This window comes from Mustela erminea, chromosome 3 (assembly GCF_009829155.1).
Source record: "Mustela erminea isolate mMusErm1 chromosome 3, mMusErm1.Pri, whole genome shotgun sequence".
Lineage (NCBI taxonomy): Eukaryota > Metazoa > Chordata > Mammalia > Carnivora > Mustelidae > Mustela > Mustela erminea.
The window spans coordinates 32,259,738-32,274,831 of NC_045616.1; the positions used below are offsets into that span (position 1 = coordinate 32,259,738).

Sequence of the window (15,094 nt, forward strand, 5' to 3'; positions counted from 1 at the left end):
ATAAACAATAGTTTACTTTCTTGGAAATGATTTGAAAGGGACTAAATGGATTTAATAAGAAAGACAGTGAGATCACATGAGGAAGCAGAGCTAGACCAGAAGACAGTCTGACTTCCAGATTTAAGAAGATCATTTACCCTTCCTCATTCTCAGTTGCTGTATTGTAAAGCGGGGACAATGCTTTTCCATCCTCCTTACCCCAAAGGGTCGATATAAAAGAGGAAAACACACTAGTGTCTGGGAAAGACCTTTAAAATCAAATACATTGATTTTTTGTTCTCAGCAACAGTGAGGTAAATAAGCCTCCAGGAAAGCACAACGAAGATAAGCTAAATAACATATTTTTAAGGAATATATTTGAAGACATCAGAGAGTTCCCAAGGAGGTGAGGCTTCAGGAACTAAGATCCAGGAGAGAAGAAAAACCCAGCAAAGCAAATCTAACATCAGATGGCACTGCTTTCCCTTTAAAGGCATTTACTGGTGCATTTACTGACTTGACATTAGTAGCTAACTGAGAAGATGAACACAGCTTCTGGCCATCTCACAGGATGGAGGGAACAGAAGTTGGCATTTAGGGTCTGTCAAGAAAGGGGGCCCTGGAACAATCTCCTGACTTAAATTGGAACCCTTAAAGAGCAAAAACCTATGAGTAAGAGTTGACAAGAAATAGATCTGCCTTCAGGAAGCCCAGCTTTGAATCAACCCAATATCTGATTGGATTAAAGTGATCTGCTCCTTACCTTAACTGCCTGCAAAAGAAAATCTGCTTTTTTGGAAGGTTACAACATTTAAAGCCTCATATTCCAAAATCTTTTATACATAATGTTTGGCATTTGAACAAGCATAATCAGGCAAGTAAAAACCCAAGGAGAAAACAGAAAAAAAGACAATTTAAAAATCCATAATATATTCTGATACTGGAGTCAGACAAAAATCAGGAGAAAAAATACCTCTTCAAAAATTTGATCAGATGAGTGTAAGGATACTGCTAAATTAGCTGCTTTAAGATATAATCATTTTCTGGAAAAAATTGAAAACCTACTCTTAAAGCAAACAACCTCACATTGTGTCCACTTAAAAATACAATGTATTTCTAAGAGTTATGAGGAGATTGAGAAGGATGAAACAGAAAACCTCTAGAGCTTTCTTTTTCCCATGGTTATCATAACTTCATAAAGGGCCTTTGGGGAGATTTTCTTGAACACAAAAAAAATCACTGATTTTATTCCAAAAATTTCCATCAATTGTCCTATGCAATTTACTATTCATATTTAACATGTAACAGCAGATTCCACTTGGATTTACTACGCTTAATTTTCTAGGAGCATCATGGAATAGAATTTTTGCTAATAAATATAACTTTTGACTATAATGGACTAACATAATTATTTCTTCATTAATTGCTCTATTAGTTCATTCATTAGAAACTATTAACATCATCACTAGAACAGGAATGAATTTTGATCATCACAAATGAATGAATTTGGTTTTGACCTAAGTACACGAAAAGGAGACCATATTATGATTTTTAACTCTCAAAAAAGAAAGCAATACATGGATAATAATGTAGGATATATTTTAGGCTTGACACAGTTTTAAAGATGACTATAGAATTAAGTAACCTAATGGAGAAACCAAGTTCATCTCAGATATGGCAACAGATATATGGACAACAACATTTGGAGGGGGGAAAGAGTCTATGATCTAAGACTGCTAAGAGTTTATAAGTGATTGAGTGCTTTACTGGCTGTCTGCCATTCTTTAGATGTCTTCTCTTAAACCTGAATGTTTCATCCATTTATCTCTGTAAATGAAATTGATCAACAATATTTAGTTTTTTCATTTTTTTCTAGAGCTAAATTAACTCTATCCTATCACATCAATCAGACTACGAGATGAGAGAACCAGAATCTTTTCATAAAAAAAAGGTTGGAGAGGGACAGAGACTTGCTTCCAAAATAATTTGAACAAATACAGGTAAGTAGGTATATAGTTAGTGCTACTGGTAGATGATGGCATTAGTGTGACATTCCTGTCCCGCAGTTACTTAAAATTGGAGAACATAGTATTTCTCTCTGATAGACCATAATTAGCAGAGAAATGTTAGTTCTCCCTAGAGAGAACTCATGGCTCCAAAGGCAGCAAGATCTAACTATAAATTAATGTATCTAAAGAAGAAATATGTTTATGAAAGAGTTAGCAATAGAGGTGTGGAAAAAGAAGCCATTTCTGACCAATTCTGTTAACATTTACAGCAGAAGAGTCTTCACTAAGCACGAGGGAACGTGATGATCTTAGAACAAGACTATTCTGGGGGTCAGTGTCTCAGCTTCCTTAGCAGCATAGAACCACTTCAAATTCGTTCTGAGTTTCAGAGAGGTAAACCAATAATCCTAGGTTAAGTATTTTCCTTTTAAGACAGGCTCTAGAATCATGAATCCAAATGACTATCAGCCAACTGCCACAAGAAGTATAAGTCTTCAGGCTATTGATACTCACTTCCTAAAGTTGGTTCATTTATTTGTAAAGTATGGATAGAGTTAAAATGTTATAATTTTTAAAGTCTGATAATTCACATAACTTGTTCTAAGAAAATTTCAATGTATATATGAGCAAAATTATATATCTGTTGAAGATATATATATGTATTTCCAATCAAACTGGACCACTTTACTCCTTGCTATCGGAAGATCCAAATCTGTACTGGGGAACATTAAAAACAGACAGAACCTTTGAAAACCAACATGAATACCTGTGGAAGCTCTTGAAGCAGGCAGCAAACTGAACCGGGTAGAGTTGGAAAGAACTCCTTTCCCAACACATTCTAACCCTATTCCTTGCAGATCTTTCTCCTGGGAGTCCATTCATTACAGTGATGCTCATTCATTCAGTGAACACTTACTGAGAATTGACTGTGCTCCAGGCACTCAGGCTTTATCAGCAATTTCCTCAATTTTTTTCCTGTCTTCTCTCTGCACCCCACTCCTCTCTTAACCCATTCTTATTCTTATTCTGATACAAGAATTTTTTATCAGCGCACAGCTTCTAACCATTTATAATACATACCTACTTAGTCACTTTGCCTTCTTCCAATTCCATTATTTTTTGATTATCCCAATGAGCACAGCAAAGAGTTGTGCTTAAAACTAAAATGTTGTGTCTCTTCTACGTATTATTTGCCTATATTATGCTCTATCAAATTTTTAGACATAACTTCCTGCCAACCTCCAACTCTGTCTTGAGTGATGAGCATATGAACAGACAACTAAAACTGGCTGTCCCTGGAAATAACAGAACATTTTACTCTGCATCTGAGAACTCTAAACAGCCTAATAGAGAAAGTAGGCCTAGAAGTAATTATTTGAAGAATATTGATTTTTATGAGCTTTTGAATCCTAACAAAGAATACTGTTATGTGTTTAACTTCCTATAATTTTCATCAAAATGCTACCATTTAGTTTAAATTTATAATGACTTCAGAAATCTGTTTTTATTAGGAAAGTTAATGTTTGCAAAAGTAAACTGATATTACTGTGTTTTTTTTTTTACTCACTAAGCAAGGCAAATTTTTACCTACCCACATCATAGCAAATAACACTCTCTCTCCATTCTGTACTCCTGTTATGATTTATTTTAGTAGAATTTATCAAGTAGCATGATGTGTCATTATGAAAATCTTCAGGGGAAATTTCCCCTTGATACTCTTTGGTGCCTGGAAGCAAAACCTCTCTCTGGTTAGATTTCTAGGACCAACTCACCTGTCAAACAGTTCTCCTCCTGTGACCAGTTCTAGGACCAGACTGATTTCTGTAGGGCTTTCAAATATCTCTTTTAGTTTTATCTGGGGAAAGATATTTAAAAATAAATAATAAATTCCTTATTTTCAACTTTCTAGGAAAAGCTAGTGACCAAAACAACACTCTTTGTAATAGTAATATATTGGATCATTGTCAATAAAGGTCCCACATTCTGTAACAAGAAACCATCTGTCACACTCTGGTTGTTTTTATCTGTTACCTCATTTCCTTAAAGGTCCTTTTGAGTTTTTATATTTTTTCTTTTGACAGTTGAAAGGCATCTGCCTTAGAAACACTTCCAAATTTTGCCAAAACATCACAATTTCTGAATTTCTCCAGAACTAAAAAACAAAAGCAAGCAAACAAAACTTCTTGAACCATTTGAAAAAGTCATGGTTCCTAGTGATGCAAATGCCTCTTTCTCTAGAAAGGGAACTTGGATTTGGGATCTGAGGCAGAATGGGACCAGGTTAAAGTCTGTCATGTCAATTTCATGTTTTAATTAATAAAAACATTTTCTTCTTCTTCAAAAAAAAGTCTGGGGTTCCTGGGTGGCTCAGTGTGTTAAGTGACTGCCTTAGACTCAGGTCATGATCTTGGAACCTTGGGATCAAGTCCCACATTGGGGTCCCTGCTTGGCAGGGAGTCCGCTTCTCCTTTTGACCCTCCCCCTTCTCATGCTCTCTTTCTCTCTCTCATTCTCTCTCTCAAATAAATAATTAAAATCTTAAAAAAAAAAGAAAAGAAAAAAAGGCCTGTATGGAAAGGTATCTCTCAACAGCAAAAAAATTGCTGGTAGATAAAGAGATCCTCAGAAAAGTAGTGATGGCATTGATTTGACTGACTATAGAAGGATTTCATCACATTCAGATAATCCATCCAATTCCGGATATTTTCCTCAGTATATAAGAGAATCTAGTGACCAGCGCTGATCTACATTTAAGAAAATTCCACACTGGCTTTTCGTTGAAAGAAAAAGATGGATAATGTAAAAGTGGTGATTGATTGTATGTGGTAAATTTTATTACTTACCCAAAGCTCCTTCCCCCTACTTTATTGCAAACAGATTTTGTTTAGGGAAGAAAGGTGCCTAGCCTCAAATTATGGATCTTGATTGGTCTAAGCCATTTATGATAACTTTGTTCCCTAATTTTCCAATCTCCATGCAGTGAAGAGCGGTGATCTTATGGTTAGCTCTGGCCAATAAATCTGAAGAGAATTCTGCTGCTGCTCTAAGTTCCGGAAAAGCCTCTCCGTCCCTCCTTTTCTCTTCATACTCTGTTGGTGTGGCCTTTCCAATTTTTTTCTCTCTAGAGTATAGGCCTGAAGACTTGTGAAGACTGTGGAGCAGCCATTTAGGACCATGAAGGGAAAGTGTGAGGATGGAAGACATCTAAGTCCTGAATGGCATCACTGAGGAGCTAAACCAATGCTAGCAACTGCCTGCCTTCCGAATATAACATAAAGAAAATATTTATTTAGACTACCATATTCAAGTTTTCTGTTTTAGCTGCCTGCATTGTTAACCCATATTTAAGTTTTAAGCAATTTGCTTGTAGCCTAAGTAAGCATTGCAGGTTAGTCATCCTCCTGGACAACACAGCTTTCTCAAAGAAATGAGTAAAATACTTTCTTTAAGTAGTTGGCTGAATTCAAGTTATAGCCTGGAAAATGATTTTGTTCTTTTCACTTCATTGGCTCAAGAAAGCTTTTTGCCAGACCTTTCTCTCAATGCCTTTGTCTGGACACAGCCTAGAGCAGAGCTTTTGAGGACATTTGATTTTTCCCATTCAAGTACATCATTTATGTGAATCTTCACATTGTTTCTGAAGTAGATAATCTCAAGGGAGACTAAAATGACTTTGGAAAGCAATGCATTTTCTTCACAGGCTTTTTCAGCAACGGCACATTAATAAGATAGGCACACAAAAGGAAAAGGCCAGTGTTTTATTAGAGTGAAACAAAACTCCTCAATTTTTAGTTACCCTTTTATGCATGCAAACAAATATGGTATATATTGCTGATCTGTCCATTTTGAAATTCTTTTGCGTGGTATTATTTTTAAGATTTATTCAGCTAAAGAAATGAAAAATGTGGTTAGATGAGGACAGGAGGTAGGCCATGGTGGCTACCTATTTGTGGTAGAAATATCCCCTTCTTATTATCAGCACGGGCAGCGAAGAACAAAAATCCCAGTCTGTAAGTCTGAAGATTATTTGAAACAGTAGATTAAAAACCACTTACAATGTTTGGATGTGAGAGGCGAAGAAGAACTCCTATCTCAGTTCTTACAATTTTTTTGTCCACCTAGAAGGAAAACGAAAAAAGAGAAACTGAAAGAAACTCCCACTTTAGAAATCCTTAACTTTGGCAGAGAATCAGAACCAGCAATAACCACCTGGTGAATCAGGTATTTGGCAGAGAGGCTTATTCTTAAGCTTTTTGTGTTTTTTTCCTACCCACCCCCACCCCCCGCACCCCTTTTCACTTGTATGTCTTTCTTCTCTGCTCCAGACATAAAGTCAAACTAATTAAAAATGCGGATTCCAACTTGTCAAATCTCTTGCATGGCCTTATTTCAAAAGTCACTACCCACACCACTAAGGCACAAGTTCATCTCAACATGTCTCCTCCTCTTCTTTTCTTTTATGAATCCCTGTCCCAAACCCATCGGAGCTGTCAGTCATTTCACTGCCTTTCTCACAGAGAGATGGGCACATAACCCAGCCAATTCAATCAGAATTCTCTTCCTTGGGCACTGTGACTGGGTCAGGGCTATCTGCCAGACCCAAGTCATCCCAATCAGGGTCCTCCCTAGAAATTGTGCTCAAATAACCAAGAAAAAGGTATTCTCTTTTTCTCTGGATTTGTGAGAGCAAGATAAGATAGGGTCTGTCACTACCAGTAACCATTTTTTATATTCTATTTAGTTTTTTTTGTTTAAAAAAATTTTTTTTCAGTGTTCCAAAATTCACTGTCTATGCACCACACCCAGTGCTCCATGCAATCCGTGCCCTCCACAGTACCCACCACCAGGCTTACCCAACACCCCACCCTCTCCCCTCCAAAGCCCTCAGTTTGTTTCTCAGGGTCCACAGTCTCTCACGGTTTGTTTCCCCCTCCAATATTCCCCAACACCCTTCTCCTCCCCATCTCCCAAAGTCCTCCATGTTATTCCTTATGCTCCACAAGTAAGTGAAACCATATGATACTTGACTCTCTCTGCTTGACTTATTTCACTCAGCGTAATCTCTATTTGTATCAAATGAAATCTTTGAATAAGAGAGGCATTGCTAGCACAGGCAGATGACGCTGACAGATCTCCTCCCAAGAGTTCTTGCCTCACACTCTAGTTCAGTTTCTGCAGATGGTTATGAAGAAAATTTGGATACAGATTATTTTTTTAATTATTATTTTTATTACTTTTTCCAGTTTTATTGAGGTATAATTAGTACCCAAAAACCCACATATAATTAATGTATATAATTTGGTGAGTTTGGACATACGTATATGCTTATATTTTCATCACCACAATGTAATCAACATACCCTCCAAAAGTTTCTTGTGTCCTTTCATGTTGCACACACATAGGTGCACGAACACCATGTGTGTTTGTGGTAAGAACACTTAAAATGAGATCTACCCCCTTAAATATTTAAATGCACGAGACTTTATTGTTAACTACAGGAATTCTGTATGACAGATCTCTGGCACTTACTCATCTTGTAAAATTGTAACTTTATACCCCTTGAGCAACTCCCCATTGCCCCCTTCACTCTTCCACTGGTAACCATGATTCTATTGTTTACTCGTATGAGTTGGACTATTTGAGATGTCTCATATAAGAGGAATCATTCAGTGAATAGATAGTTTTTATCATAATCTTCTCTTCATCTTAATAAAGATTTTCTCACAAGATAAATATATTTTTCATAATTGCATAATTTTTAAAAAATTTTTAAGAAAAAAAGAAAGAAGTGGAGTGTTTATTTAAGACTGTTAGCATCCAAAAAAAAAAAAAAAAAAAAAAAAAAAAAAAGACTGTTAGCATCCAAAACTAATGTAACATTGTGTGTCAATGATACTTCAATAATAAAAATGTTTCAAATAGTCAAAAAGACTGTTAGTATTCAAATTTATCTTTCTCTCTACACATTTAGTTTATGTAATATAAGTTTTCCCCCTTGTTTTCATATATTTCTAATCAATATAAAATACATCCTTTAATTTAATTAATAAATAAGATCCTTTAATTTTTTCATATGATATATTTATATTAAACAAAAGCTTTTCTAATACAAATACACATTTTAAGTAATTATTTTTTTTATCACATTATATCTCATTTATTACATATTGGGATGTCTTTTTAAACTTTTTATTATGCTTTAGTTCCTTGACAGTTAATTTATCTGAACTCTGCAAACAGTGAAAATACATCGGATTATCTGAACTAGCAATCTTCTCATGTAGTTATTTGTTTTGAATTCAGAACTAATTTCTCTTTAATAAACAATTTTGAAAAGGATAATTATTTCTCCAGTGAACTCCAGATCAGTGGTTCTCAAAGTGTTACGGGAGAACCCTTTAGGGTCCCTGAGATTCTTGAGGGTCATATATGAGGCTCTCCCTTATCCAGTTGCATATTTGAGTGAGTCTAGATTTTTATCTATACTTGAAAGAAAACAATGAATCGAATGCAGAAACAGATGGGAATTAAACTGTCTCCTCTTTTTTTCTCTCAAACTATCACCCATTAAGCCAGATAGTAAAGAGATTTTTGAAATAATGCTACTCTTCTCATATTTTAATTTTGGAAAATATAGTTACCTTTCACAAAAATACTATTTATGTTAAAATGTAATGGGTTTATTATTGCTGTGCTTTTAATTAATAAATACTCTTAAAAATTCTGTTCTAATCTCTAATATAATAAATGTGTATAGTTATTTGGAGTTCTTAATAACTTGAAAAGTATAAAGGGTTCCTAAAGCCCAAAAGCTTGAGAACTACTATTTTTTTAAAAAATATTTTATTTGTTTATTTGACAGGCAGAGATCACAAGTAGGCAGAGAGGCAGGGAGAAAGAGAGGAGGAAGCAGGCTCCCTGCTAAGCAGAGAGCCTGATGTGGGGCTCGATCCCAGGACCCTCTGATCATGACCTGAGCCGAAGGCAGAGGCTTTATCCCATTGGCTTATCCCACCCAGGCGCCCCCCTTGAGAACTACCTTTCCAGAATATTTGACATCATACAATTTAAAATAGAAAACAGATAGAAAAGAACAAAAATTTAGTAATAACTTAAATGAAAGAAAAAATGTGAAAACAGTCTCCTCTCTCCTCTGTTTAATGCTAGAGTCCCAGCTGAATGACGTGCTGGTCACAACTTCAGAGGAGGCTGAGAAGGGAGATGCAGGTAAGAATCTTAGAAGAGGGATCTCAGAGAAAAATGGAGCATTAAAAACCAATCCAAAGAGAATAAACTGAGTGAAAAACCTGGACTACAAGTCAAAGTGATGTCAACCAAAGAAACCAAGAGCAAGTAAGGCTGAAAGGAAGATGCTGACAAAGAAAAATGGACAGAAAAATGAGTGTTATGCCAGAACAAAACAAGATTGAGGTCAGAAAGTCTTTCCCAGAGAGATAAACTGAGGACCACTTGTTATCTTTCTGAAACGAAGTCTCAGGGTTCCTAGGTGGTCCTATTTTGGAGAGTGGTTCCTCCATGGGTATCACATCTTGAAGGTCACACAGGTGTATATCTTCACCGCCTTATCATCTCACGTCTTTCCAATCATCCTCTTGTTCCGGAAACTAGTGTTTCATTCTGGCTTCTGACTCCCCCCTCCAAGCCCTTGGGAAGGCCAAGAGAGGTCCTGAACCCTGACCTTGCCACTGAGAATTGGTGATGTTTTTCTAGAAAATAACTGTCAAGATCACCATAAAAGTCACTGGGCAGCAAGCTATCTGGACAGTCATTATTGTGACCTGAAATTAGCTTCCAAGTGCTACTCTAATTAGTTCTTCAGAAGCATCAACAGATGGCTTTAACAAATCAGTATTACAAAACTGAAACCCATAAAATTACCTTCACTATTTATAAAATACCTTGAAGAATGGTAGTTTTTTGTTACTAATAATTCACAATTGTAAAATATATAACGTACATTACTAAAATCCTGAGTTAGGAGATATATTTTAGGCCAGGTTCTCTAGCAAACAAATGTGAGGCAAGGATCAACATGCTGGTGTTTTATTTAGAAGGTACAGCAGGGTCACAGGGACGTCCAGCAAAGTTAGAGGTGACACAACGTGGTCAGCACACCTGTTACTGTGTCACAACGAGTCATAAAGAAACAGAAGGTCCTATGGGCAGTTGCATCCACCTGGCATAGAGTACTTGTCCAGAGGAACTGTACCAGGCCACTGTGCCTTGCAGAAGTTCATAAGAAAGAGGTAGAAATCTCCTTGCCTTGGAACTCACTTCTCCTGTTGCCCACAGGTGAAATGTGGCTCTACAGTGTTAACTTTTCCAGACTTTTAGGTTGCACATCCAATCTCTTTGGAGCTGTGATGCCATACTCCTCCTCATGAGGTATTGTATCTCATCCAAATCCAGAAATTGCTGGAAGGGTTAGAAGTTTCAGCTGTGTGTCTGGTTGGCCTAAATGCATGCAGTGGACAGTGGGCAATCAAGCTCTCCTGGGTCTAGAAGACTGGACGACAGAAGGAATCTAAAGAAGCCCAAAGGAGTTTGTTCAGTCACAGTGCCTTCCTGAGTTTTTAATCTGTCATAAGGTAAGCCGGCTTGACAACCATGGGATTACAGTCCTGCCTCTCTAGTTTATTGCATTTTACTGCAAATCCTTAAGAGCTTTGTCTTACACTTATATTGTTTTATTGTTCTAGTTGCCAATTTGAAATGGATTGGGCACATGGGTTTTTTCTTAAAACCTATTTTAGCTCCTCTATTTAAATTGCTCTAAATATTCAAAGAAATATCTCCTTTCATCCTCATAAAATAACCTTTGGAACATCCAATTTTAATGGCTTTTGAAATACTTCCAACATAAAATGCATTTTTGAAGATGATACATAAGAAAAAATTAATAAAACAATTTCTTAAAGGTAGTTATTATACAGATGTATATAGTTTTAAAACTCCACAGAACTCAAGATTCCTTAATATTGAAAGAAATCCCAATTGTACTATCTTTCTCCATGGAGGGGAAAAAAGAAATGGATAAAATGCATTATTCTAGAGCAACATCAGAGAAAAAGACTCCACCACTGGAATAGAGTTAATCAAACATGGACGCTTCATTATGTTATATAGCAGATACACTCCTGTGCTGGGGCTGAGAAGGTTGCAGAAAAGAAGGGAGAAAAGATTAAAAAATATATGAAAAACAACTAATGAGGATTTAGGGAAAGAAAAGGAAACCAGTTTCTGCACTATGAGAATGACGGATGGAGGCAGAGGTGGTAAAGGAATTGAGAAAAAGAGGATTTTTTTAACATCAGATTTCTGGTGGACTTGAGTTCCTTGGGCATCTCAAATGTGGCCTGGATCTGGACTCTGGGATTTTTTTATTTTTATTTTTTTATTATTTTTTTTTAAAGATTTTATTTATTTATTTGACAGAGAGAAATTACAAGTACACTGAGAGGCAGGCAGAGAGAGAGAGAGAGAAGGAAGCAGGCTCCCTGCTGAGCAGAGAGCCCGATGCGGGACTCGATCCCAGGACCCTGAGATCATGACCTGAGCCGAAGGCAGCGGCTTAACCCACTGAGCCACCCAGGCGCCCCTGGACTCTGGGATTTTAAATACTCTTGGTGAGTTGGGGTAACCTGGAGGAGTAGAGACTACTGCTCTACTTCCAGGATTCAGTCAAGTACAGTGGCATTTCCACATCAAATGCTCAGCTTCATCTCATGTTCTTTGTGGGACTGAGACCATAAATCTTGTTTGTCTCTCTACTCCTTCTCTGGCTTCTTAGGCTCATTTGTGGTTTGAACAATGACTGGAGAACATGATGTGAAGTACAGAACTGTGATCCTCAAAAAATTTGTGGGAAAAGGCAAAATACAAATTATTAGTGAATAAATAAATCAGCAGACAAGTGTCTTTAAATGTTCACAACAGTTTTCTTCTGCATAGCTTCTGCTTAATTTATCATCCTGTTTTCTGACATATCAACAAGTATATGTTGGCACTAACATGCCTGGTGAAAAGACTTGACAGCTGGCACTTTGTTAAATTCAAGAATGACAGTTTTAGCCTACAAGGATTTAAAAGCTAAGAACTGCTGTTTGAACATGTAAAAATCAAATGCAATATACGGATAAAAATACTGAGGCTGGTATCTGCAGTAACTATGGAATTTTAACCAAGTTTGATTATTCCCTTTATATTTTTGACCTAATGGAAACTTGGACATCTCATGAACCTTATTCATCGTCTTCTCAAGTGGTGTCTTATCTTTGTCCAAATAGGAAATGAACCACTGGGCCTGGAAGGATAGGTGTCCTTCTTGTTCCCCATTGCTATATCTAAACAATTTCTCCTCCCTTGTCCCCCTAAAATCTCAGCTGCTTTGAAATATCTGTCATCAGCCAACACGACTTGTAATCTTTTTTGTTTGTTTGTTTTAGTCATCTTCCTATCTCATTATCCTTTCCATTCTGAAGATTTTAGCATGTTTCAGCAACTTTATCTCAACCACTGATCCTGTCATCATTCTTAACCACTTGAACTTTCATGTGAATGATCTTGTCAACATCCTTGCCTCTAGTTTCTTTGCCATTTCTTCAATTCCAACAATTTCTTCCTCCACTCTCCCTTAGTAACCCATTCCCATGGTCATATCCCAGGCTTTATCATTACCATCAATTACACAACTTCAAAAACACTGATCTGAAACCTCATACTCTCTTCTTTCTACCTCCTGTCTTTTCAGTTCTTACATGGGTATCATGGATCATTAGTTGGAATAGTCCCCCAACTCCTTTGCTCTTATCTTCATCTGTTGGCCTTGCCAGGTAAAACCCTTAAATTGGCTAAACTCTATTCTTCTTTTGCTCCATGTCAGTGCCTGAACTGAAGTGTCTGAAATAAAATGTACGACAGTTCACTGGTCCCATTTTTAATTTATTACCCCAAATCTCAAGGGACCCACAGCTCCCCACTCTGCAGCAGAACCCTTTACACTTTCTTCTAACATCCAATACGCCCTCCTCCCTTCACTCTCCTATCACAGCCTTGCTTCTAATCCACTGAAAAGGTATACACAATATAAAGAGAACACAATCTTCTCATCATCCAATCTATTAACCTATATACATCTGTATCAAATTAATTTCATCCCTTTATTCCACAAACATTTGTGAGCACCCACTACTTGTAGGGTGTTATTCTGGGCATGAGGACACAGTGGTGAACAAAACAGATAAACTTCCTAGGAACTTTATGTTCTAAAAAGCTCATGTTCTAGTGAAGATTTACAAAATGAAAGAAGGAAATAAAAGGTCAGAGTTGATAAATACTAAGGAAAGAGAAGAAGAAAAAAAAAAAAGGTAAAGGGGCAGGGGTGGTGAAGGGTGCTATTTGAGATGGATGGTTGGGAAAGTTCTCTCTGACAAAGTAACATGACACACGGCCATTTGGATTGGAAAGAGGAGTGTTTCAGACAGAGTAACAGCAAACATAAAGGCCCTCAGTTATGAGTGACAGCAAAGAGGCCAGCTTAGCCAAAGAAAAGTGGCAGAGGAGGAAAGTAGTAGATGATGAAATGGAGCTCCTCATGACCAGGAGTCTGCTTACAAAGAGTCATGTTGACCAGGTAAGAATTTGGTATTTTAGTATGAGAGAGGTCAGACACAACTGGAAGGTTTTGAGAAAGAAAGGACATGATCTTAGTTAAGTTTTAAAAGGATACTCTAAGGGGAGCCTGGTTGGCTCAGTCAGTTAAGCATCTTATTTTTTGATTCAGGTCATGATCTCAGGGTTGTAAGACTGAGCCTCATGTTGGGCTCCACACAGCATGGAACCTGCTTGAGATTTTCTCTCTCCCTCTTCTTCTGCCCCTCTCCCTACCATCTATTTAAAAAAAAAAAAAAAAAAAAGGATGCTCTGAATCTTATAGAGGTGAAGAGATAATGGAAAGAGTAAAAGCAGGGACATGCAATAACAAGTTAGAGCATTTGTTCCAGTGAGAGATAATGGAGGTTTGGTTAGTGATGATAAAGGTTTGAAGCAGATGGATATCTTTTTTTTTAAGATTTTATTTATTCATTTGACAGACAGAGATCACAAGCAGGCAGAGAAGCAGGCAGAGAGAGAGGAAGAAGCAGGCTCCCTGCCCAGCAGAGAGCCTGATGTGGGGCTCGATCCCAGGACCCTGGGATCATGAACTGAGCCGAAAGCAGAAGCTTTAACCCACTGAACCACCCAGGCGCCCCCAGATGGATATTTTTAAGGTAGAGAAAATAGTATTTACAGGTGAACTGGCTATGGGATGTAAGACAAAGAAAAATGTAAAAGTTGACTAGAAGTTTTTCAGCTTCAGAAATGTAAAGCATAAAATTGCCATTTACTGAGGTGGGAAAAATTAGAGGAGCAGGTTCCGAAAGAAGCTAGTAACATTTTGGCCCTGCCCATTGTACTGAACTCACCTACCAGCTGCCCCTTTCCATTTTAGCTCACTAATCATCTAGTTAATCTCCGGAGAAGCCAAAAATCTTTTCCATTCCTGGGCCTTTTCATTCTGTACTAGATAGGCTTCTGTCTTGAATTGTTCTTCACATGAAGGAACACTGAATGTTCTTTCAGTGTGAGTTTGGACCCAGTAAATAGGAGAATGGAAGGGACAGTTGCACAGTGGAGGTGATGTTTCAGAGGTGCAGGCAGTGATGAGTGTTGGACATGATGGGGTGGGACAGGAAGGAGATATTAACTGTTGAGGAACCAATATCTTATTTTACATTTAATACTGACTAGCATAACATCAACCTTGCTCTCATCAGTATGGGAAGACAAACTCTAACAAAGCATGTCAATCAAATAAGCTTGGTTTTGAAAACTGTGAAACTCATTTTTTGATAGTTCTGTTAATAGCCACCTCCTGCTCCCTGCAGACTCTTAAGACACTGGCAGGACAGAAAGGAGAAAAGTAGAGCTTTGCAATGGAAGAGGAGCCCAAGGATTAGAGTAGAGTTTGGTTAAGACAGGAATGGCTCTGTGAAGTTCAAACCAGAAAGAAAGATGCTTATATTTCAGAACCTAAAACTTCTATA

General features: G+C 37.3%; 1 protein-coding gene across 8 annotated transcripts in view; it reads right to left on the reverse strand.

The window, feature by feature from the left end:
• Positions 1-15,094, reverse strand: part of CAMK4 (calcium/calmodulin dependent protein kinase IV) — a 239,537-nt gene that overhangs the window by 95,837 nt on the left and 128,606 nt on the right. For 7 of the 8 annotated variants that reach the window (XM_032335564.1, XM_032335563.1, XM_032335566.1 and 4 more), the window contains 2 exons: positions 6,044-6,106; positions 3,761-3,843 (listed from right to left, as the gene is read on the reverse strand). In XM_032335564.1, the coding sequence (XP_032191455.1) occupies positions 3,761-3,843; positions 6,044-6,106 (146 nt within the window). Of the gene's footprint in view, positions 1-3,760; positions 3,844-6,043; positions 6,107-8,521; positions 8,525-15,094 lie in introns of all 8 variants that reach the window. The other variant, XM_032335568.1, reaches the window with a different exon arrangement.